Here is a 24,178-nt window from a genome sequence, read left to right on the forward strand (position 1 = left end):
GTGGGAGAAAGGAGTCATTCTCAGGAAAGCAACATGGGAGCAGACGTTGGACACCACCATTCAATTACTCTCCAGGAATCAGAATTTGCAACCTTCCGATAGTGCCATAGGAACAAGCATTGGATAGGATTCGCTAGAAACACAGCAATAGCAATAGCAATAAGATTTTTATACTGCCCCTACAGCAGGGATTCTCAACCTTGGCAACTTTAAGACTTGTGGACTTCAACTCCCAGAATTCCTCAGCCAGCAAAGCTGGCTGAGGAATTCTGGGAGTTGAAGTCCACAAGTCTTAAAGTTGCCAAGGTTGAGAACCCCTGCCCTACAGTGATTTACAACACTCTCTGGGCAGTTTACAATGTCAGCATGTTACCCCCCCTCCAACAATCTGGGTCCTCATTTTACCAACCTCGGAAGGATGGAAGGCTGAGTCAAGCCTTGAGCTCAGTCAGGATCGAACTCCAGACTGTGGGCAAAGTCGGCCTGTAATACTGCATTCTGTCCATTGCGCCCCTAGGGCTCCATAGTTTTCCCACTGCCCTCTAGAGCTCTTTTCCTTACCCAGTTCTCCATGCGGGCCGCTCTGCATTTCAGCCGCACCTGGAGCCTCTCGCCTTCTCCGCCTGGGGCCTCAAAGGCTGCCACCAGCTGCCGTGTCTGCTCCAGGTCCTTGGGGCTCACCAGGGGCTCCAGAGAGTGCAGGTATTGGCTCATGGTTTGGGCCAACGATGGCACAGGTTGCCGGGGGAGAGCAAGGGAGGAGGCATTCCGGTAGTGGAGTACCTGGAAAGTCAAAAGGAGGCAAGACAAAACTTGGCATATTTGCTTAAGCAACACTCTTTCTTGGAGCTGGGTTCTCCTAATAACCCAGTGATGGCGAACCTTTTAGAGACTGAGTGCCCAAAATCCAGCCCCGCCCTATCCCGCCCCCGATCCACCTCCATCCTGCCTGCTTCACCCCCGCCCGGCCCACCCGTAGGGCTATTCACTGCCTCCACGGTCCACCGCATATCGCCCAGGCAGCCCAGCAGCGCCATGGCGGCCATGCCCTCTGACTGCACCCCGCAACATCAACTGCGCGTGATGGGGCACAAGGGTGGAGTCTTGCGCGCGCTGCCCAGCTACATCATTGGCTGCGCTGCTCCATGCAGGCCGCGCTTGGGGGCAACTCTCCTCCGGGGGGGGGCTGATGGTGAGGAAGGGGCCACGGGGGGGAGGCAGGGCTGGGGTGACAGTGCACGTGCCCACAGAGAGGGCTCTGAGTGCCACCTGTGGCACGCATGCCATAGGTTCGCCACCACTGTAATAACCCATCGATCTATACCCACAAAACACAATACAGATAATCCTTGACTTACAACCATTCCTTTAGTGACCCTTTGATTTTTTTTAAAAAAAAACAACTTACAATCCTATTTCATACTTATGACCATCGCAGTGTACCCATAGTCACCAAAATTCAAATGATGGGCAACTGGCCTGCCTTTCCTGCTGTTTGCAGTGTCCTGCAGTCATGTGACCTCATTTAATTTTTTTTGCTGGAAACTGGTGTTTTATGTCTTCTGGCATGTTGCAAATAATGGATTTGCTTAACGACCATGGCGTTCACTGAATGACTGCCACACACACACACAAAAAAAGATTGCAAAACTGTTGCTAAAACAACTGCCACACGAAAGGTTGTTAAAACGGTCCTGTGGTGATCTGCTCAATGATCATCACAACGTATGACCAAAATTGCAGGCTCGGTTATGGTCATAAGTCAAGGACTACCTGTATAGACTATCTTCCACCCATTTGTGCAGGCAACCGAGTGTCAGCCCAACCAGGTAGACCAGATTAAGAAACGGATGCCATTCTCAGGTGCGAGAAGTCAGGAGCCAGAATAGAGTTCAAAAATGCAACAAGTTTATTCCATGCTACCAATACTCAAGATTCTGAACTACTAATGGACAAGGCAAATTGGCACCAGATAAGAGTCAATGGACTTCAAAGGGGAGGGGGGGCTGGACTTAAGTCTCTTACAGGGGCATAGAGACACTAAACTGATGGTGTATTTGAATCCATCCTTGGGCTCAGGTTAGTCATCTATATAGCCATGTAGATCAGAATACAGTTATTATAATAACTGCTTCCACGGCCCTCGCTTTATCTTCAGGTGAACCTGGGAGGAGCTTCTCTGAAATGTCAACTCACCTTACATTCTTGGGCGGGGCTCTAGCCCTTCTTATCTGACATTAGATGAGCTTAGCTGCTCAGTGCTTCTGTCCTTCAAGGTCGTTCTCTATGCTCTCTCCCTCTGGTCCCTTCCAGATATTTTCTGTCTACAACTCTCATACCCCTCACCACTGACCAGAGATAACTGGAGCCCTGCTTTAGGAATGGGATAGGATGGGATGGGATTCCATTTTTCCAAATCAAGCTTTATTTGATTTAACAATTGAATATAGTTATCTTCTTTTATTGTCGAACATCTTGCTGTCAGATATATTCCCAAGTATTTGACCTTTTTGACTATTTGCAATTCTATTTTTTTCTGACAGTTGCTTTTTTTTTGTTTATCTGTAAGATTTTTTAACTATCGCTTTGGTTTTTCTCTCTACTTATCTTTAGTCCTGCTATCTCTCCAAATTGTTCTATCTTTTCCAACAGTTTAGGAATCGTCTCTAAAGGTTCCTCAATCAATACCAAACTATCTGCAAATGCTTGCAATTTATAGGTTTCATCTTTTATTTTCAATCCTTTAATTTCTGGATCTTGCCTAATGTTTCTATTTAAAACTTCTGAAGTTAAGATAAATAGCAGTGGGGATAGTAGACATCCTTGTCTTGTGTCTTTTTGAATAGAATAGAATAGAATAGAATAGAATAGAATAGGACCTTGGAGATCTTCTAGTTCAACCCTCTGCTCAGGCAGGAAACTCTATACCAGGGGTGTCAAACTCAATTTCACTGAGGGCCGCAACAGCATTGCGCCATCGGGGGGGGGGACCGGGGATGTGTGGCCAGGGTGGGTGTGGCCTACTGGGTGGGCATGGCTGGAGTGGGTGTGGCCTACTGGGTGGGCATGGCCAGCTCTACATTGTTCGCATCAAGGGTGCCTGTGGGGGCCTGGGCAGGAGTGGGACAAATCTGAGGGTCTCTGGCAGAAGGGGGTGGAACCGGGGCAAGCACCAAGGCATGGTCCATTTCTTCATTCCTCACAAAGGGTGACACCTCCCCAGCATGCACCCAGGGGGTGGGACCGACGCGGCAGGGACTGGTTCCTCGCTGTTTCCAGACGGCCTTGTGGAGCTAAGACTGAATGTGTTTCAGCATAGATGGCCACCATAAAATTGTACATTGGCTCCCAGATGGCCTGGGCCAGGGCCAAGGCAGCGGGGGTTGTTCCCTCCAGGATGGCTTCGCGGGCCACATGAAACCACTTCGCGGGCCGCATCCGGCCCCCGGGCCTTGTGTTTGACATGTCTGCTCTATACCATTTCAGACAAATGGTTATCGAATCTCTTCTTAAAAACTTCCAGTGTTGGAGCATTCACAACTTCGGGAGGCAGGTTGTTCCACTGGTTAATTGTTCTAACTTTCAGGAAATTTCTCCTTAGTTCTAGGTTGCTTCTCTCCTTGATTAGTTTCCACCCGTTGCTTCTTGTCCTGCCTTCAGGCGCTTTGGAAAATAGCTTGACTCCCTCTTCTTTGGGGCAGCCCCTGAGATATTGGAACACTGCTATCATGTTCCCCCTTGTCCTTCTTTTCATTAAAGTAGACATACCCAATTCCGTTCTTCATATATTTTAGCCTCCAGTCCCCTGATCATCTTTGTTGCTCTTCTCAATGATTGTACCATCTACCTTGCTCTGAGCTACCACTGAAGGGCAGGGTATAAAACAGGCTTGAAGAAAGAGGTATCATTAAATAAAGCCCATGATGCAGCCATTTTGATGAAATGGACAGGGTTCAAGGTTGATCTAGTGTTTGGAGATGTATCTCCCCATGAACATCTGTATCCTAACTAGACTTTCCCAGAGGATAATGATGGAAGAAAAGTCACAAAAGCTTTGGAAAAAATAATGGCTCCTCTGCAGGGAGTAAGGGAAACATTTGTAATTTTTAACATGTAACTGTTTAAACTCTTTAGGCACAGAAACTATGCTATCTTAACTGCCCAATATACATCTAATACGTTAGTCATACGCTGTGAGATGTAAATAAATGGGATCCAGACTTTGTTTGCTCAAATGAAATTTCTATTGATATAACACAACTACTAAACACTAAACTATATAGTCTTTATATTCTACCTTGCTATGAAGGTGGGTCTAACCATTAGGTAATTTCTGATTTGCTAGCTAGATTTAAGACATCAGACAAAAAGGACTGGCTTTGATTGGACGAAATAAAAGTCACTCTGCCCAGAGAGGTTGGCTCTGATCTACCTTCCACTTTATGTAAAACAGAGAAGCACTCCAGGAAAGAAGGTCCCTGCCTGTCAACATCCAAGCAGAAGGCCCTGATGACATCCCTCAAACTAGACTCTGATCAATGAACCTCCAACATGTATTGGAATCCAACATCTTACTCAAGGAGGTAAAAAAATTGTTTATTTAAACAGATTATATTGATTTTATTGGGAGTTTTGTATAACCATCTTTTTCCTTGTTCCTGTATTTCCTCAATAAACTTTTTTTAACTAGAATTTGGCTCCTCTGGTTTAGTGAGAGAATTTTTCATTAATGGGTGGCTAACGGCTTAGCATACTGTTTGGACTCAATAAAGTGTAATAAATCATGGTTAAAACTATGGCTTAGCACAACCATGAGAATTCAGCAATCCTTCACTAAAACCTTGATGGCTATTATATGTTTTCCTTTTCTTAATATGGAGGAAAGATCCTTAAATTGTTTGTACCCAGAGACCGAGAGATTATGTCTTACAGGAGATAAATTACTGTATCTTACATATATTGTATCTATTAAAGTTGTACACTCCCACTTCTCAATGAGGAGAAACTAGAATTTCAAAGACTTCAGAGAAGCAGCCTTCTCCCTCCCATCTACCCAGCAAAAGCTAGTCTTTTGTCACCTGTCCACATCCCACACACAAACCGAGAGGGTACATTGCTTATTTAGCTAGATGTGGTTTCCTTATAAATGGAAAATTGGAATGAACAGAGCTAAAGGCTGATGGTGAATGTCGAAAGAACAGAAAGAGGCATCTCCTTTAAGGAAAGCTAACAAATCTTTTACCAATCCGTGGTGGTTTTATGCTGATTTTCTGACTCTTATCCCCCCTCCCCCCCGCATTCGTTTTTCAGCAGATCTCTTCTAGAGTGATCTCCAGCAGCAAACCTGTATTTAAACGGGTTTTATTTGCTTCCCGAAAGATAACTAAACCCACGATTGAATACAGCAGGGCAAGGCGATGTATATCATTCTAGGTATAAATAATCCACACCGCGGAAAAAGCGAGAATATAAAACTTCGCGGCGAAATCAAAGGATCCTCTACTGGAATCGGAGGACCTTTCTGGCATTAAACGCGCTTAATTTTATAAAAATTTATAAAACGGGAGCTATCATCATCTCCATGAAGTTGGGGGGGGGGGGAGAGAGGAAACACTTCTCTTCCCCATGCTATGGACAAAGCCAGCGTCCTGGCCATCTGGATCCTCGGAGGTTCGCGTTTAGCAAAGCGAAACGGGGCTGGCTTCGCTGCACGCAAAAACCACCTGCACGCGATCCTGGCTCTGCATTTGCACGGGATCGCTTTACAGAACGGTTTGCATACAACTCCCTGTTCCCCTTTAAACCCTTTCACACACACACACACACACACATCTCCCCCCCCCCCCGATCGTAGGGTCCACACCTCTCCGCCTCCATTGGCAAGCATTGCCTTCTGCACGTCCGCGGGCTTGGGAGCTAGCCGTGCATGGTGGCAATTGTTGCAAAACAACCCCGCCTTAACTTTTTGCACACTTCGGCGTTTTGCAAAAAAACAAAAAACAAAGAGAAGGGGCGGCGGTAGGGAGAGCATTTTACTGACCGTGGGTGCCGAGAAATTGCTCTTACTGCAGCCCCAAGACCGCCACAACAGCCTCCACCTTCCCATTGCAGGAATCCCATGCGCCCGCCTGAGCGCCCAGGCTTTGCGAAGTTGCGAGGGGTGGGCGAGGAAAGCGGAGTCCCAGCTGACCCGGTTGCGAACGTGTGTCACTTCCTGCAAAAGGGGGAGGAAACTGCAAGCGCGAGGGTGCCTCCCTTTCTCTCTCTCTCCCCCCACCCCAATCCCTGGAAATGCAATCAATTATTATTCTCAATCTGGATTGTTATTATTATTTTGCTTTGAACAGAGGAAGGAGAAGCTCTTTTGGCCGGGAAACCGCGGGTACATTGTAGCTGCAGACGTTGCAACAACAGAAGATTGCAACGGTTACAGGGAAGTGCAGTGTTGCAAACGTGCAGACTGGGGTAATCAAGACCTCCGCATTGTCGAATAAAGCTAAGCGAGGTTGGACTTGGCAAAGAACCGGGGAGGGAAACCACTTGAAATCCTACAGTGTTGGGCTATCCCTGTGTTTCTCAACCTTGGCCTTAGTGTAAAGATGTGTGGACTTCGACTCCCAGAATTCCTCAGCCGACTTCCCCTGCTCTGCATTGACAAGGAATGGGCTAACATGCAAGAAAATAAAAACAATATGTGATGAAAGCATGGCTTTCATCACACCCACTCGAAGGTCACTACACAGGGTTGAATTGCTCAGGGTTGTAATGTAATCATAGAAAGAGCTAGGCTAGCTAGGTTGAAAACATGGCCGGAGGAGGCTACATTGGGAAAGAATCTGTTGATCGAATTTATTAAAAGACTTTTCTATTTTTCATTTCTCTGTTATGGCTGCAACTCCTCCCCAGAGTTGTAACTTTGTGACTGTGTGTGAAGCCAGAGTAGTTGCCTTTGACTGAGGGCCGAAAATAGGATTCAAAGATGACTTTACTCTGTTAACATAAAACTATCAATCAAAATGGAGCTGGAAGGGACCTCGGATCCTGCCCCCTGCTCAAGCAGGAGACCCTATATACCAGGGGTAGGTAACCTTGGCTCTTTTATGACTCGTGGACTTTAACTCCCAGAATTCCTGAGCCAGCCATGCTGAGGGGAAAGGGAGAGGTTTCCAAGCTGAGCCATGCTGGCTCAGGAATTCTGGGAGTTGAAGTCCACGAGTCATAAAAGAGCCAAGGTTGCCTACCCGTTATATACCATGTCAGACAAGTGGCTGTCTAGTCTCTTCTTAAAAACTTCCAGTTATGAAGCACCCACAACCTCTGAAGGCAAAGCTGTTCCACTGGTTGATTGTCCTCACTGTTAAGAAGTTTCTCCTTAATTCCAGGTTGCTTCTCTCCTTTGATTAGTTTCCCTCCATTGTTTCTTGTCTTGCCTTCTGGTGCTTTGGAGAAAAGGTTGAACCCCCGCTCTTTGTGGCAGCCCCTAAAAAGTCCTTTTGCTGTATGTGGGGATCTGTTGACATCTAACTGTGCTTGCTTGCTATTCCTCAAATACAGGCAATCCTCAACTTATAACAGTTCATTTAGTGACCGTTCAAAGTTACAACATTACTGAAAAAAATGACATGGCCATTTTTCACAGGGCCATCGCAGCATCCCCATGATCACACGATCAAAATTCAGACACTTGTTTTTTAACTTACTCATATTTATGACGGTGGCAGTATCCCCGGGGTTATGAGATTACCTTTTGTTAATGGGGAAGTTAGTGGGGAAGCCAGATTCACTTAACAACTGTGTTACTAACTTAACATCTGCAGTGATTCACTGAACAACTGTGGCAAGAATGGTTGTTAAATGGAACAAGATTCACTTAACAAATGACTCACTTAGCAACAGAAATTCCGGGCTCAGTTGTGGTTGTAAGTTGAGGTCTACCTGTAATCCAGCATCATGCAAAACAAAAATTCTGACACCCCATCAAACATGATGACAGTCATCTACTGTTGGCCTTCCCCCCCCCCCCCCGAAAACCAGGATATTCTATTCCAGTGTTTTGAATGAAACATTTTAACATCTGGTGGGTAAATAAGATCAAGTGAATCTTAAATGCAGAAAGAGGATTATTGCTTCTTAATGAGTATGTTTATTCATACGTTTATTCAGTCATATGTTTATTCGCACATCATAGTTTGTGATCAACTGAATGTATTGACTAATCAGCAATGGCTTGAGAAAAACATTTTAAGACAAAAACATTAAGACGGTGTTTTTTAAAATGTGATCCTACAATCTCTAGAGGTCTCCCCTAGGTGCTTTCAGCAACCCACAAAATCAAAATGTGCTAGTCTATGTTGAAAAATAATACAATATTAAAATTCAGCTTTAATTTTTAATTCGATAAATATTGATAAATATAACCCATACCAACAAAATCTGCTTTGGAGTCCTTCAGGATTGTTAAAAGTGGGAAGAGGCCCTGAGAAAAAAGAGTTTAAGAAATACTTCATTAAGACATATGGAATGGTTTAGACGAGCCCTCATGGTTTCTTGGGATCATAATTTATTGAAGAAGACATGGTGGTTTGGTGTCCAATCAGCATAATTTATTGACAAAAGGATCACATTAAGATATATGCAGTGGTCTTATCATACTTTATTGAACAAGCTGGAATACTTGCCACACATTGCATTAAGTCACATTGCATTAAGCCAGATACAGTTGTTTGCATTCCTTGGTGGCCAGGTTCAGAGATTGTACATAGCTTCAGTTGTTTATCAGGTTGTGTAAATTCAGTTTATTCTGAATAAATGTTATTAAAAATTATCTTGGGGTAGGAGAAATCTAAGGTTTCCTTTTGCTGCTGTGTTAAAGCATAGATACATGGATTAGTCAACAACCTGTGTCAGAGGAACTAGATTTTTTTTTTTTTTTAAATCTGGTAATGTAAAAATATCTTTCCTTAGACTTTCAGGGGCTGACAAATCCATTGTTAAATGTCTTCATTTTCCAGAAATGATGTATGATTCAAATGGAAAACCAGAATCAACGTTCATTTCTTGCTGGCCTAGCCTAGAGATAATAAACGCTTAGGAGAAAATCTTTCCCTCCCTCACCCCCTCTCTCTCCATCCCTCCCTCCCTCCCTCCCTCTCCCTCCATTTCTCTCTCTCTCCCCCTCCCTCTTCCTCTCTGTGTCTCCCTCCCTCACTCACTCCCTCCTTCCCTCCCTCTTTCTGTGTCTCTCCCTCCCTCCCTCTCTGGGTCTCTCCCTCTCTCTCTCACTCCCTCCTTCCCTCCCTCTTCCTCTCTGTGTGTGTCTCTCTCTCTCCCTCTCTCCCTCCCTCCTTCCCTCCCTCTTTCTGTGTGTTTCCCTCCCTCCCTCCTTCTTCTCTGTGTGTGTCTCTCCCTCCCTCCCTCCTTCCCTCCCTCTTCCTCTCTGTGTCGCCCTCTCTCCCTCCCTCCTTCCCTCCCTCTTTCTGTGTGTCTCTCTCCCTCCCTCCCTCCTTCTTCCTCTCTGGGTCTCTCCCTCTCTCTCTCCCTCCCTCCTTCCCTCCCTCTTCCTCTCTGTGTGTGTGTCTCTCTCTCCCTCCCTCCCTCTTTCTGTGTGTCTCTCCCTCCCTCCCTCCCTCCCTCCCTCTTCCTCTCTCGGTCTCTCCCTCTCTCTCTCACTCCCTCCTCCCTCCTTCCCCCCCTCTTCCTCTGTGTCTCTTTCTCTCCCTCCCTCCTTCCCTCCCTCTTCCTCTCTGTGTCTCTCCCTCTCTCTCTCTCCCTCCCTCCCTCTTCCTTTGTCTGAAGCTGCTGATATCTGAAAAACAGGGCCATTAAAAAGAAGCAGTAAAGAACTGCTGCAGAAACTCTGCAGTATTACAAATCCACAAGTTTCTATTCCTGGACAGCTAGAAACCCTGTAAATATTTGTTGTCTGAAAAGTACAGGTAGCACTTGACCGATCACCATTCCCAGCCCTGAGGACTTTGAACCATTCCAGGTTTTCTTGGTGTCGCTGTTTGTGTTCAGAAGGTCAGGATATTGAATAACCTGGCTGACCAATAACCACAGGGGGGTGGTGACTGTTGTTATTTCTGGATGTTGTGAAATGTAAACTCTGCAAGCCACATGGCCATCAGAATCAGATCCCCTCCCTAGGACACTTGGGATAAGGAGGCTGTCTTCTGGATGGGAGAAGAGATCCTGTCTTGGGATGCTAGCTGTAAGAAGCCAAGCTGAGCTTTAATTAATACAGGGAATGAGATTGGAAGAAGAAACATTCCCCAGACCATCATCCTGGGCAGAGTGATCCAGCTAGAGGAGTGCAAAAGCTGGCTGCCTTTCATTGTTCATGCACACATTTTATTGGGAGTAGGGTGAAAGATGATGAAGGTGCTGGACCAGGAGTGGGAAGATCCAGGTTCTAGGTCCTCCTTCAGCCACAGAAGCTCCTTTGGGGACTCTGGGAGCATTCCTCCTTCTCAGCCTGGTCTAGTGATGAAAATGTTGGGCTGGCACTAGGGAGACCCAGGTTCTAGGTCCTTCTTCAACCCAGTAACCCTTGGGGACTCTGGGCCAGATTGTTCCTCTCAGCCTGGTCCTGTGGTGAAGATGTTGGGGCTGGTACCAGCAGACACAAGTTCCAGGTCCCCCTTCAGCTACAGAGGCTTCCTTGAGGATTCAGGCTCAGTTCCTCCCACTCAGCCTGGTCTAGTGGTGAAAATATTGGGCTGGTACCAGCAGGCCCAGGTTCTAGATCCCTCTTCAGCCAGAGAAGCTGCCTGAGGATTCTGGGACAGTAACTCCTTCTCAGCTTGATTTAGCAGTGAAAATGTTGGGCTGGCACCAGTGGACTCAGGTTCTTTCTTCATCCGCAGCAGCTCCCTTGGGGACTTTAGGCTACTGCCTCCTCCCCAGATCAAAAGCCAGATGCCAGAAAGCAAATTCAGCTGTTTATATTCTGATAAGTGGATATTTTGGGACTTGCCGTGCCAGCCTTATCAACCGTGTTATGAATGTGCCATGAGATGCCTCCAAAGTTCCCAATCGGATCACTCACCCAAAAACAGGGGTGGGGAACAATGGGCCCTTTTATGACTTGTGGACTTCAACTCCCAGAAATCATGAGGCAGCATGGCCAGCTCGGGAATTCTGGGAGTTGAAGTCCACAAGTCATAAAAGGGCCCATGGTTCCCCACCTCTGCCCTAAAGCTTGTCTGACAGGGCCAGCCAGGGAAACAGTAAGGAAGCCTTTTGGATTTCCAAAAAGCAATTTGTTTTGATGAATTATTTCTCTATCTATCCACCAAACCCCCTGAAAAGGAACTATAGTTTGCCGCAAAACGTCTGGGGACACTCCCAAAGATGCACCTGTCAAGCTTGCTTTCTGTGAGCCTCCCTTTATGGGAACTCAGCCCTGTTCTGACTCATTTTACACCAAGGATTCCCAGAAGGCTTCACGTTACAACATCATCAGCATCTCCTTTTGCGATGCCGGCAACCAGTTTTTCCTGTTCAGAAGTTATGCTGGTGAGAAAGAGCAAGAAAATTCTCCCACAACATGCTCTTTATTTGCTTATGGCTTATTAGATTATGCCCAAGGAGCCTACAGCAGTGTGCATAGCCCTTCATTGTCTGATTTTTTTTTTCACAACAACCTTGCAAGGTAGAAAAATGATTGGCCCCAAATCATCCAATGGATTTTTGGCAATTGAAGGTAGATAGGAGTCTGGATCTCTGAGGGTTCAGTCCATCTGAGTAACTACAGGTAATCCTCGACTTACAACCACAGTTGGGACCAGAATTCTCATTGCTAAGCAAGGCAGTCATTAAGTGAGTCACCTGACTTTATGACCTTTTTTGCCTTGTTTCTTAAGCAAATCACTGCAGTTCTTAAGCAAATCACCTGGACTTTATGTGAATCCAGTTTCCCCTATTAATTTTGATTGTTGAAAGCTGTCTGGGAATGTCACAAAGAGCAATCACTTGACCCCAAGATGTTGCCATTTTTATGAATACATGCATCCAAATTCTGATCACTTGACCACAGGGATGCTGTGACAGTCATAAGGACGAGGAGTGATCGTAAGTCATATCTTTCAATGTCATTGTAACTTTGAAGGGTTGCTAAACAAATGATTTGTAAGTTGAGGATTACCTGTACTTCACAACTCTAATTTAGTGCTAGGGCTCTAATGTGGAATAATAAACAATCACTAGAATAATGATGTGTCTGCATAATTACTGGAATAATGCTGTGTTAGTAGTATGTGACTAAGCTAATGCACATTGCACTTGGATACAATGAATGTAGCAAACTCTCTCCATTGTATACCCATGAGAAACGAACCTAATGTATTACAATGTGTATTACAATGTGTATTCCTTTGTTCCTGAGAAACGGAAAGTATAAAACTGAAGTCTGAACGCAGGGTTCAGAATTGCTGGTTGGTACTGCTTCTGAACCTGCGCAATAAATCTCTCTGCTAAAACCCTCTGGAATTCGTAAGAGTCCTTTCGTTTTCCACAAAATTTCTGTCACAAATTAGTTAGTAGCCATATGACAGGGGTCTTCAAACTTGGTCCTTTTATGACTTGTGGACTTCAATTCCCAGAATTCCTCAGCCAGTGTGGCTGGCTGAGGAATTCTGGGAGCTGAAGTCCATAAGTCGTAAAAGGGCCAAGTTTGAAGACCCCTGCCATATGAGATCCCCATCATGTGTGTGATTTTGCCCAAGATTGGAGATTTAGCATGGCTCCAATCACTTAAGCAGCAAAAGGTCATCTCTTGTAGTCCTAAGCCTACCTAAGGCTGTGGAATTCTGGGAGTTGCAGTCCACATGCCTTAAAATTGTCAAGGTTGAGAAACACTGGGCTAAGCAGTCAAAACAAGAGGTGAGGCAATACAACGCTATTTCAAAATTTCCTGCTCTGCAAAGGGCAGTTAAGTTTGAATGGCTAAACTTGAAATCCTGCAAGCAGAGTGGGCACCAGATGGCCAAATCTTTTATTCCCCTTTGCAAGCAGAGTCAGCCGTACTTTCTAAGACATTTTTATAAATGTCCTGACACTTCCAGACTGGAGTATCAAACCAATACAATGTGAGTCAAACCGGGTCATATGCAAGCCTAGAGTTACCTGGGGTTATATGTGCAACTAAAACTAAGAGCAACAGTGTAAACCCAGAATAATTATCTCAGAAGACTCCAGTCCTTTTGCCTAGCATGTGGGGCCAAGAACCACACCAGATAGGAGGAAAGGGTATGGAAAGGAAAGGAATTGGCCATGGCTACTTTAGAGAAAAGAAAGACTAGAGGTGACATGATAGCAGTATTCCAGTATTTGAGGGGCTGCCACAAAGAAGATGGAGTTAACTTATTCTCCAAAGGCAAAACAAGAAGCAATAGATCAGTGGTTCTCAACCTGTGGGTCGGGACCCCATTTGGGGTTGAACGACCATTTCACGGGGGTCGCCAAACAAGGCTGTCCCCATTTTTTCCCCCTTTTCTTTGGCCACGCCCCTGGCACCCGGTGATGTATAAGTGGTTGGGGGTCACCACAACATGGGGAACTGTATTATGGGGTCGCGGCATTAGAAAGGTTGAAAACCACTGCAATAGATGAAACTAGTCAAGGAGAGAAGCAACCTAGAATTAAGGAGAAATTTCCTGACAGTGAGAACAATTAATAAGTGGAACGACTAGACTCCAGAAGTTGTGAATGCTCTAACACTGGAAGTTTTTAAGAAGAGACTGGATAACTGTTTGTCTGAAATGGTATAGGATTTCCTATCTGAGCCAGGGCTTGGATTAGAAGACCTCCAAGGTCCCAACTCTATTCTGATTGAAGAAAAATGAAAGTAATAAGACTTTTATTTGCAAATAAAAAGTTGTCCAAGAATGTGGATCACCCCTGCTTGGAGTGGAACCCATTTTATACAATTTTAAAATGCACATGTTGTCAGGAGTCAATCATCGGAGCATGCATTATTATACACCAGCGATGGCGAACCTTTTAGAGACCGAGTGCCCAAACCGCAACCCAAAACCCACTTATATATCGCAAAGTGCCAGGGCTGCATCAGCATTGTGGTGCCCTGAGGGGGCAGGGAGGCGCCTCTGACTGCCGCCTCTGGCATGCAAGAACTGGGGGCGCAAAAATAGGCCACCGTGCTGCAAGGCGCAAAAATGGCCGTCACTGCACCACAGGGTGCAGATACAAGGCACTGCACCACGCAAGAATGGGACAGGGCTAGTGAGTATCACACAGGCACTAGCCCTGCCCCATTTGCAGCATGTGTGTGCTCGCGGCCCCGGGTGCGCATGCACGCATGTAAAATGCTTCCCCCTCCCTTTTCTTCCAGTCCACCATTCAACAATGATTAGTGACCTCTGCTCTACCACCTCTACTCGAGCTTGCTAGTCGGCCGCTTTGCCTCCTTTGTGTTGGGCAGGGCTCCTGTTCTGGCCAGAACTCACACACGTCATACAACCTGCCTTGCCTACCCGACAAGTTTCCATCCAAAAAAGGTGCCAGAACGCCGTTCTGGGCGTTCTATAACAAAAAAAAGCCCTGCATTTTAGTAGTCATACAACGTGGTTCAGCCAAGGGTTTGATTCAACTAAATGTTGGAAGGCATGCCAAAGCTTCTACCTTATCACCAACATTCCTACACTAAAAGCATTCCTAAGTAACTTGGTAGCAGGTTCTCATCAATCCCCTTGATAAGAAGGCATTCCTAAGAAAGAAGACAAATGATTTAGTTTTCATCTACAGGTAGTCCAACAATCACTCAGTGACTGAACTTGTGACAGACACCCCCCTCCAAAAAAGGTACTTACGACCTAGATTTGAAGTTCTGATGGTTGTCCTTTCATCGGTCACATGATCACATTTTGGGCACTTGGAAATCTGCCCGGATTTATGGCCGTTTGCAGCTGGGGAATTCTGGGAGTTGAAGTTCCTACTTCTTAAAGTTGCCCAGGCTGAGAAACACTGGAAGAGATTCTGTCTATAATAGGGTGTGAGTTGAAGATGGTGGTGTTGTGCTTGTGCCTCTGTTTTCCCTCCTTGTGTTTACAGCAAGCAAGACCTCTGTTGATAAAAGCTGCATGAAAGAGTGCAGGGTACTCTTAAAGCATGACATTTAAGGCACACATGAAGAACGTCCATGAGTACATTGTGGCATGTGTTCCACATGCAGCTGACCATCAGACAGGCAGTTCTAATGTTTCTGCTAAAAAAAGCCACGATGAACAAGGAAGGCACGGCAACCATTTCTTACACAGCAGTGGTTCTCAACCTTTTTAATGCCGCGACCCCCAACCGGTCGTAAGTCGAGGACTACTCAACCGGTCGTAAGTCGAGGACTACTCAACTGGTGCAGCACCGTTTGCAGAATGGGACTTTTGGCGGGCTCAGCAGGGCAGAGACAGCATGGACAATTCCTATGGGCTTTTGAAAGCCAATAGAATTAGACTCTATTCAAGAGAGTCTATTCTATTGGCTTTCAAAAGCCAATAGAATAAAAGGGAGTAGCACAGCTAAGGAAAAGGGAGAAAAAATGGCAGACTGCGTTGTTTGGCGACCCCCGTGAAATGGTCATTCGACCCCAAATGGGGTCCCGACCCACAGGTTGAGAACCGCTGTTACACAGTGAAAAGCAAACAGCCTCATATCAGAACTGGCTGCTATTAAAAGAGGAACAGGTGGAAACTCCCTCTCCTGACCAAACCATTTCTGGCCCTTTACATACAGAAGGCAAGATACAAAGGAGCAAGAATGTTAATGATTGTGTACAAATTCAGGTAGTCCCCGACTTACAACAGTTTGTTTAGTGACCGTTCAAAGTTACAACGGCACTGAAAAATGTGACTTATGACTGTTTTTCACAATTATGACCTTTGCCTCATCCCTATGGTCATGTGATCAAAATTCAGTTGCTTGGCAACTGGTTCATATTTATGACCGTTGCTGTGTCCCAGGGTCACGTGATCCCCTTTTGCGACCTTCTGACAAGCAAAGTCAACGGGGAAGACAGATTCACTTAACAACCGTGTTTACTAATTTATCAGCTGCATTGATTTGCTTAACAACGGTGGCAAGAAAGGTCGTACAATGGAGCAAAACTCACTTAGCAAATCTTTCACTTACCAAGAGAAATTTGGCACTCAGTTGCGGTTGTTAGTTGAGGACTACCTGTAGAATCTTATATCTGGGAGATAGCAGTCTCTGGAAGTCCCTTGCAGTTATTGTTTAATTTTTTAGATTTTTTTTTTTAAACAGGACACCAGATGTTCTTATATCCTTGCATGCCAGTTTACCTCTTCCAGTCCAGCTAGAACAGTGGTTCTCAACCTTTTTAATGCCATGACCCCCAACTGGTCGTAAGTCGAGGACTACTCAACCAGTCGTAAGTCGAGGACTACCAACCAGTCGTAAGTTGAGGACTTTCCCTGCCCGGGAGCGCCGCGCATGCATGGTGCCGCCCCCTGCGCCGGCCGAGGCATAGCTGGCAAGGGGCAGAGACGCGTAGGGTGACCACCGGCTGGTCCACCAGCTGGCCCAACCCAAGGGAGGTAAGGCACCCGCTGGGCCCCACACGCGCCAGCAACCCTCCCTGCACCCGCCGGCCTCCCACCTCCCACCCCTGGCCCTCTTTTACTTACATTTTTAGTAGTTGCTCAGCAGGGAGGGGTGGAAGCTTCCAGACAGCTCGCCTTCGCTGCAGACAACTTGCAGCACCGTTTGCAGAATGGGACTTTTGGTGGGCTCAGCAGGGCAGAGACAGCCTGGACAATTCCTGTTGGCTTTTGAAAGCCAATAAAATTAGACTCTATTCAAAAGATTCTATTCTATTAGCTTTCAAAAGCCAATAGAATAAAAGGGAGTAGCACAGCTAAGGAAAAGGGGGAAAAAAGGCGGACTGCGTTGTTTGGCGTTCAACCCCAAATGGGGTCGCAACCCACAGGTTGAAAACTGCTGAGCTAGAAGCCTAATAGAGAAAGTGCAACAGCTTTTAGATTCCAGCTAAACTGGACATACTTAAAGGGAAACAAGGCTGAGTTGGTAGCTGCGTTGGATTTGGGAAAGGAGTTTGGTGGGGCACCCAATCTCATTGAGGGCATTTTGCCCAGGAGAATCTGCAGCCTGGAATGATAATATTGCAACAACCCTCTTAAGGGTGGGCAGTTTGCCCAGCTCTCTCTTTGGCCTAAACAAAATCTAAAAATAGCTGCTGTGGCTCAAATCATAGAATTCTCAGTGGGAGGAGGAGGAGGAGGAGGAGGAGGAGGAGGAGGAGGAGGAGGAGGAGGAGGAGGAGGAGGAGGAGGAGGAATAATAATTATGATTTACAGCCAGACCTTCTCAAGTCACTCCACTCTTAGATTTTCAGACCATGCTCTGCTGTTTTACATCTCCTTAAGCAGCCACTTGACATTTTCCACTTGACAGGCTGTTATCAGTTCCTGATTGTTTTCCAAGTAAATACAATCATAAGCCACTGCATCAACCTTTGTTTATAATGTAATTCCTTCCAGAAAGGTTGGAACAGACCCCAAGGCTAGGAGAGGAAACCACTCTAAAGAACTGGTCCCTCTCCCCCCCCCCCCCCGTGTGTGTGTGTGTGTGTGTGTGTGTGTGTGTGTGTGTGTGTGTGTGTGATGGAGGGATCAGCCCTGGGCATATGTTTTTCTGACTCAGTAAAGAGCAATTTTAGGTTAGCTGTTAGGAGAAATAGGATTCAATAGTGCGAGAGTTCCAATTTAATTGAGAACTGGAAATTTTTAAGAAGAGACTGGACAGCAATTTGTCCGAAATGGTGTAGGGTTTCCTGCCTGAGCAAGGGGTTGGACTAGATGACCTCCAAGGTCCCTTCCAACTTTACTATTATTATTATAACTATTTTAGGGCTAGAAGCCTCTGAATTGGAGTAAGTTGCCCTAGAAATTTCTGGGTCAGCTCTGAAAAATTACAACCTGGAACATTACACCTTGATGCAAAAGGAGAAAGCTTTTGAATACTGCCAAAGAGATGGACTGATTACAAATTGGTATTCCATACATACCAATTTGTAATCAGGGTGTCTATTATATCCTGTTGGGCATATGAGCATCAGAAAGACAAATGACATTGATGGTCTCCAGCTTTCAGCACGAACCAGCACTAATTAAAGAAGCCCTAATGAATGAATGAATGACTGAATGAATGAATGAATGAATGCTGTAAATCAGTGGTTCTCAACCTGTGGTCCGTGGACCCCTAGGGAGCCATGATGTCATCACAGGGGGGGGGTCCGCAAATGCTTGAATAATTGTTATGATTTAAATTTGAGTTTAGTCTTGGGGGGTCTGTGGCCATGGTCCGTGGCCACACAAGGTATTTAAAAGGGGGTCTATGGTGAAGAAAAGGTTGAGAACCTCTGCTGTAAATAAATCCATCTGTGGGCATATATATATTAAGCAAAATTTGTGTCTTCAAGTGAGTCTTGATGCCCAGTGATTGCCTGAATAATCCCTGAATTTTTCAGGGATTGCCCTTGCCTTATTCTTCCTAGGGCTGAGATGGAGAGACTGGCCCAAGATCACCCACTGCCTTCATTGTCTAAGGCAGTACTAGAATTCACAATCTCCCAGTTTACAGCCTGGCGCCTTCACCTCTACACCAAACTGGCTTGTGTACATGTATTTATATATGCATATGCATACACATATGTCTGTCTGTACAGGTAGTCCTCAACATACAACCATTCATTTAGTGATCATTTGACATTACAGCTGCTAGAAAAAAATGACTTACGACCACTCCTTAGACTTATGACTGTTGTGCTTTACCCATGGTCACATGACCAAAATATGGGTGCTTTTCAGTTGGCATCTAATTTCAATGGCGGCAGCATCTTGGGATCATATTATCGCCACTTGCGACTTTCCCAGCCAGTTTCTGACAACCAACGTCAATTAGGAAGCTGAATTTGCTTAATGATGACAGCAAAAAAAGATCATAAAATAGGGCAGTGATGGCGAACCTTTTAGAGACCGAGTGCCCAAACTGCAACCCAAAACCCACTTATGCATCATTGGGTGCCGGGTGGGTGTGGCCCATTGGGTGGGCGTGGCTGTGGTGGTAACAGCAGACTGGGTGAGACTAAAAAGTTCAATCAATAAATTCCAACTTCGCAAGATTTTTTTTTTCATGCGAGAAGTTGAAATTGACTGATTGAAATTTATTTTTTTTTTGCACACGGCAGAGGGCCTAGGACTGGGGTGACGGCGCGCGTGCCCACAGAGAGGGCTCTGAGTGCTGCCTCTGGCACCCGTGCCATAGCTTCACTACCACTGAAATAGGGCATGACTCATTTAATAACAACAAAAGTTCTGGTCCAGTACTTTTGACCCAGAACTCTATGGAAACTAAGTTATGTGATCTTTTTATGGTTAAACAAATTGCAAGCAGGTGTACCAAAAACAGCTAATGCTGAACTTGTACTACACACTGGAGAAAACTGATGCCTTCGCAAACACATTGACATGTTCTTAATTGAATGTGTTCATTTTCCAGATTCAGACAACATATCAAGTTGGGAAGAAACCAACCCAATCTGCTCTGTCTACACAGCAGGCTTAGCCACCCCAAAATCTAGCCTTAGATGAAAACCAACCAAGTTTATAGTGTGCAAATCCATATCCAAAGCCTTTAGCTGACCTTGTTAAGCTTTATTGTGGGAACTCTGCCACTGTCTGTGTTTAACAAGTTTGTTGTGATATGAGTCCAGCCAATTGGATTCAGGAAGCCTCACTCACTGAAAAGTCAATGATTAACCAGATTGATGGAAGACTGTTCTAATAGTTAACAGAGTTGCCATTCCAGAACCATGGGCAGCATCCTTATTTAATTTTATTTAATCTTGCAGAAATTGAGCAATGCTGGCGTGGTTCAGGTGGTGGGATCCTTTGAAAAGTTGGGGGGATGTGTTCATAGTTCTGGGCTGACTTTAAATAAGATCACACACACACACACACACACACACACACACACACGTGTGTGTGTGTGTGTGTGTATGTATGTATATATATATATACCAATATATATTGCTCCTCGAAGCACGAAGCTGAAAACACCAGCCTGAAGATGACAAATGGGATTTCACCGAAACATCACCAAGACACTTCCAATTTTACACGGGAGAAAACCTGAATAACTAAAGACCTACATATATGCCAATATCCATACATGCACATACATATACATATGTTACATATACATACACATGCATACAAATACACAGAGTACAGTATATATTAATCACAGATTATTTAGAATACATAGTGGAATTGTTTGGAGAAACAAGTTTCAGAACTTCGGGAAGAACATCTTGGACTTGCAACAGGGAATAAACCCGGTTCGAATCCAAGTGCATCTTCCCGACCTCTGAAAAAGCTTCCCACAAGCTCGAAGGACGACCGCTCACCTTCAAAGCTTCTAAAGGCAACGTGGAGGGGTTGGGGGCGGGCTTAGAACGTTGGTACCCTGTGTTGCCGGGGACGCCTGCGCGGTTGCTAAGGCTTTAGTTGAGAGACCCTTCCCGGATCTGACGCGCCGGCGCGCTAACCCAAGAGGGGAAATACACAACAAGGGAGAGCAAAGGAGGGAGCGAGATCAGCTGGCGGAAGGGAGCAGAGAAGCGGCTGCCGGCTTGATCCGCGGCAAGATCTGGTGGGTGATCGGGGAAATCAATGGGTAGTTTATTGGGAGGGGGAAATTTATGAATGCAGAAATTGGGAACACGTAAGAGATCTAGACGGGACTCGAATTGCTTCATGACCGTATCTTGGAACGGAGTTGATTGCGGTATTGTTGGACTTTCCCAATCATACAAAGTGTATTTTTATTTTATTTTATTTTATTTTGCCGAAGAAAGGTGATTTACTCGGTCTCGATCCGAGGAAGTTCTTATTCTTTTTAAATCTTGTGCAGGACAGGACTTTTTTTTTTTTCCTCCCCGAGAAAGCTCCCCCGCCCCTTCCTCCATCCATCCACGGTTTGCAAGTAGGGGGAGAAGCTAATGGGATTTTAAGGGAAATTCCCAATGGGTTTTTTTTGTTTGTTTGTTTTGTGCCCAAATTAAGGCCACAAACTTGCAAGGATGGACTTGTAACTGCCTGCGGAGGAAAGAAAAAAAGGGTCCTGAGAGGGCGCCGGCGGGGGCAAAGCCGAGGATCAGAGTTGACGCTTCTTGCCATCTCATCCCTTGCAAATCCGAGAAGGGAAAGATTTCAGGGGGGGGGGGAAATAAATAAAGTTCCTGGACGGGGCCGGTTTACTTAAAGCGGGCAGGCATCGGGGCTGTTTCCTCGCCCTCCGCCGAGAAGAGCGGCTTGCCCGCAGCTGCTGTGCCTTTAAGAGCCGCCCGGTGCGCAGGCAGCTCGGACTGGGGAGCTAAGCGGCTTTGCAAAGCCAGGCAGGCGCTCTCGCTTTCTCCGCCGCCCTTTGCTGGATCTGCTCCGGGGCAGCCGGAGAGGAGGAACTCATCAGGCCGTGACACGGGAGTCGCTTTTCGCGGGGACCGTTTTGCACGATTAGGGGACGCGGGATCAGCCAGGTGATCGACTCGGCGACAGGCCTTGTCCATTCATTTTGGCGGGAGGCCTGGGACACACTCGGGTTTTCTAGCTGTGTTTGGAGACAGGTCGGAATCTGATCTCTGGCCGGGTCAACGTGACACGGGAAATCGAGCCACGGTGTACACGATTCTTGTATTCCCGTGATGTGGCGTTACCGAGGATGGTAGGATGGGTTCACACAACACATTGGGTAGGTGGCCGGTTAGTAGTTCCTGATATGGTTAAGATTTGTGAGGCGACTGAGGGATTTTTCTGTAAACAGGTACTCCTCGATTTACAACAGTTTGTCTAGTGACCGTTTGAAGTTACAGCAGCAATGAAAAAAAGCAACTTATGAATGTTTTTCATACTTACAGTCATCCCAGTAGTCATGTGATTAAAATTCAGATGCTTGGCAAGTGATTCATACCGGTACTTATGACAGTTGCAATGTCCCAGTTTCAGGTGATCTCCTTTTGCAACCTTCTGACCAGCAAAATCAATGGGGAAGTCAGATTTACTTAACAGCTGTGTTACTAATTTAACAATTGCAGTGATCCACTTAACAGCTGTGGCAAGAAAAGCCCTAAAGTGGGGCAAAACTCATGTAACAAATTGTTCACTTAGCAACATAAATTGTGGTCGTAAGTCGAGGACTACCTGTATTGGTGAAAGACTTGGATGTAAGCTGGCCAATGACATTTGAGCTTAGGGAGTTATTGAGCCAGCGTGCCTGGTGCATGATGCCACGCATCATAGATAAGTGCCCCCCCAAAAGTGGGGTAATTGTGTAGTGTGTGTTTCAGTTATAATTAACTGTAGTGCTAGAACTTCTGTAGGAATTGTTTCCTTTGTAATTAAGTTAGCTATTGCGGTAGCTAATTTTGGATTTTCCCATGCCATGAATCAGCCTTCATTAAGCAGATTTTCTTTGTTTTCCATCTCAGTCATTCTAAAGGTGGGCCAACTTTGTCATGCAATCTTAGCAAACAGGAAGAATAAAAGGCAGCACTTTTTATATCTACAAATAGATGTTTGACCTGGTAAATGATTGCCTCATTGACATTTGCAGTGTAAGATTACTAGGTTGTGATCTGGTAAACTCTTGATGGGGTGGGGGAAATTCTGAAATTTGGAACTGGGTCAAGAAGTGACTACAGTCTAGGGAAAAGAGACAGGCAGAGTTTTCAAATGTCTCATTTCAAAAACAAGACCAAACTACTGTAGATTAAAAAAAAAAAAGTCCCTCACGTGGAGCCCAGAGCTTGCATAGTATTGAGGGGAGACATAGATTGTGTGCATACCTAGAACAGTTCATTTGCCTTGCTTTAGCATGTGTGAAGCCAACTCTTATGTTAATAAAATATGATTTGGCACAGTGGTTCTCAAACTGTGATCCGGGAACCTCGGGAGGGACCCACAATGTCGTCACGGGGTTTGTGAAGGCTTGAAGAAATGGTATGATTAAATCTAAAGTGAAGTCTTGGTTGCCTGTGGCCCCAAAAGGAATTTAAAAGCGGGTCCGTGGTTGATTTAGCATTTTATACATAAGCAGTTGTAACACATTTAAAATAGGTAGTCCTCGACTTATAATCCCAATTGAGGCCAAAATTTCTGTTGCTAAGTGAGACAATTGTTAAGTGAGTTTTGCCTCATTTTACGACCTTTCTTGCCACAGTTGTTAAGTGAATCACTGCAGTTGTTAAGTTAGTAACATGGATGTTAAGTGAATATGGCTTTCTCATTGATTTTGCTTGCCAGAAGATTGCAAAAGGTGATCACATGATCCCAGGATACCACAACCATCATAAATATGAATCAATTGCCAAGTGTCTGAATTGTGATCACGTGACCATGGAGATGCTGCAACAGTTGTTAAGTGTGAAAAACGGTCATATATCACTTTTTTCAGTGCCATTGTAACTTTGAACGGTCACTAAATGAACTGTTGTAAGCTGAGGACTACCTGTATATCATAGCTTGTGTATTTTGAGTACCCAACTTGGCTTAGTTCAGCGGTTCTCAACCTATGGGTCGCGACCCCATTTGGGGTCAAACAACCATTTTACAGGGGTCGCCAAACAAGACTGTCCGCCATTTTTTCCCCTTTTCCTTAGCTGTGCTACTCCCTCTTATTCTATTGGTTTTTGAAATGCTTATTTCTTTCCATGTGGATGTAGTTTACTGTTGTTATATTAAGACTGTTACCCATGCTACACCATGCTTCAAGACAAAATTTCATTTTTTTGTAATTAAAAATAAATATTTAACAATATATAATTACATATTGTTTTTGTGATTAATCACTATGCTTTAATTATGTTCAATGCAAATACATCCTGCATATCAGATATTTACATTGCGATTCATAACAGTAGCAAAATTACAGTTATGAAATAGAAACAAAAATAATTTTATGGTTGGGGGTCACCACAACATGAGGAACTGTATTATGGGGTCACGGCATTAGAAAGGTTGAGAACCACTGGCTTAGTTCATCTTTCATACTTCAAGTAATGTGAAGTTTTGTTTTATTATATTGTGTGAACTGAGTTATAATATTTATAAATCAGGGTTCCTAGCTTAGA

At 45.1% G+C, this 24,178-nt stretch overlaps 2 protein-coding genes and 1 long non-coding RNA gene across 6 annotated transcripts in view; 1 reads left to right on the forward strand and 2 right to left on the reverse strand.

Moving 5' to 3' along the window:
• The window catches only part of LOC120305046 (carnitine O-acetyltransferase-like), a 53,617-nt gene extending 47,377 nt beyond the window's left edge, over positions 1 to 6,240 (reverse strand). Inside the window, exons 1-2 of the mRNA XM_039336353.1 lie at positions 6,041 to 6,240; positions 562 to 783 (exon numbers count right to left, since the gene is read on the reverse strand). Coding sequence (XP_039192287.1) covers positions 562 to 783; positions 6,041 to 6,106 — 288 coding nt within the window. The 5' untranslated portion in view covers positions 6,107 to 6,240. The remainder of the gene's footprint in view (positions 1 to 561; positions 784 to 6,040) is intronic.
• An 8,200-nt stretch (positions 6,241 to 14,440) lies between these two features.
• On the reverse strand, positions 14,441 to 16,714 carry LOC120305199. 2 transcript variants are annotated; one of them, XR_005555953.1, is made up of 3 exons: positions 16,656 to 16,714; positions 14,829 to 15,094; positions 14,441 to 14,725 (listed from the first exon to the last, which is right to left on the reverse strand). It is a non-coding gene; the product is annotated as an uncharacterized LOC120305199 (long non-coding RNA). The 2 variants fall into 2 exon arrangements; XR_005555952.1 differs by having other exon boundaries at positions 14,829 to 15,081; positions 16,656 to 16,712.
• Positions 16,715 to 20,587: 3,873 nt separating this feature from the next.
• The window catches only part of PPT2 (palmitoyl-protein thioesterase 2), a 54,046-nt gene continuing 50,455 nt past the window's right edge, over positions 20,588 to 24,178 (forward strand). The window contains exon 1 of one of the 3 annotated variants that reach the window (XM_039336642.1): positions 20,588 to 20,703. Coding sequence is in view for 1 of the 3 variants with exons in the window: in XM_039336641.1 (XP_039192575.1) it covers positions 21,772 to 21,801 (30 nt within the window). In the remaining 2 variants the exon portion in view is untranslated. The other 2 variants (XM_039336643.1, XM_039336641.1) reach the window with 2 other exon arrangements.

Source organism: Crotalus tigris, unplaced genomic scaffold (assembly GCF_016545835.1).
Source record: "Crotalus tigris isolate CLP2741 ecotype Arizona unplaced genomic scaffold, ASM1654583v1 scf7180000017666.379230911805:20528666, whole genome shotgun sequence".
NCBI lineage: Eukaryota > Metazoa > Chordata > Lepidosauria > Squamata > Viperidae > Crotalus > Crotalus tigris.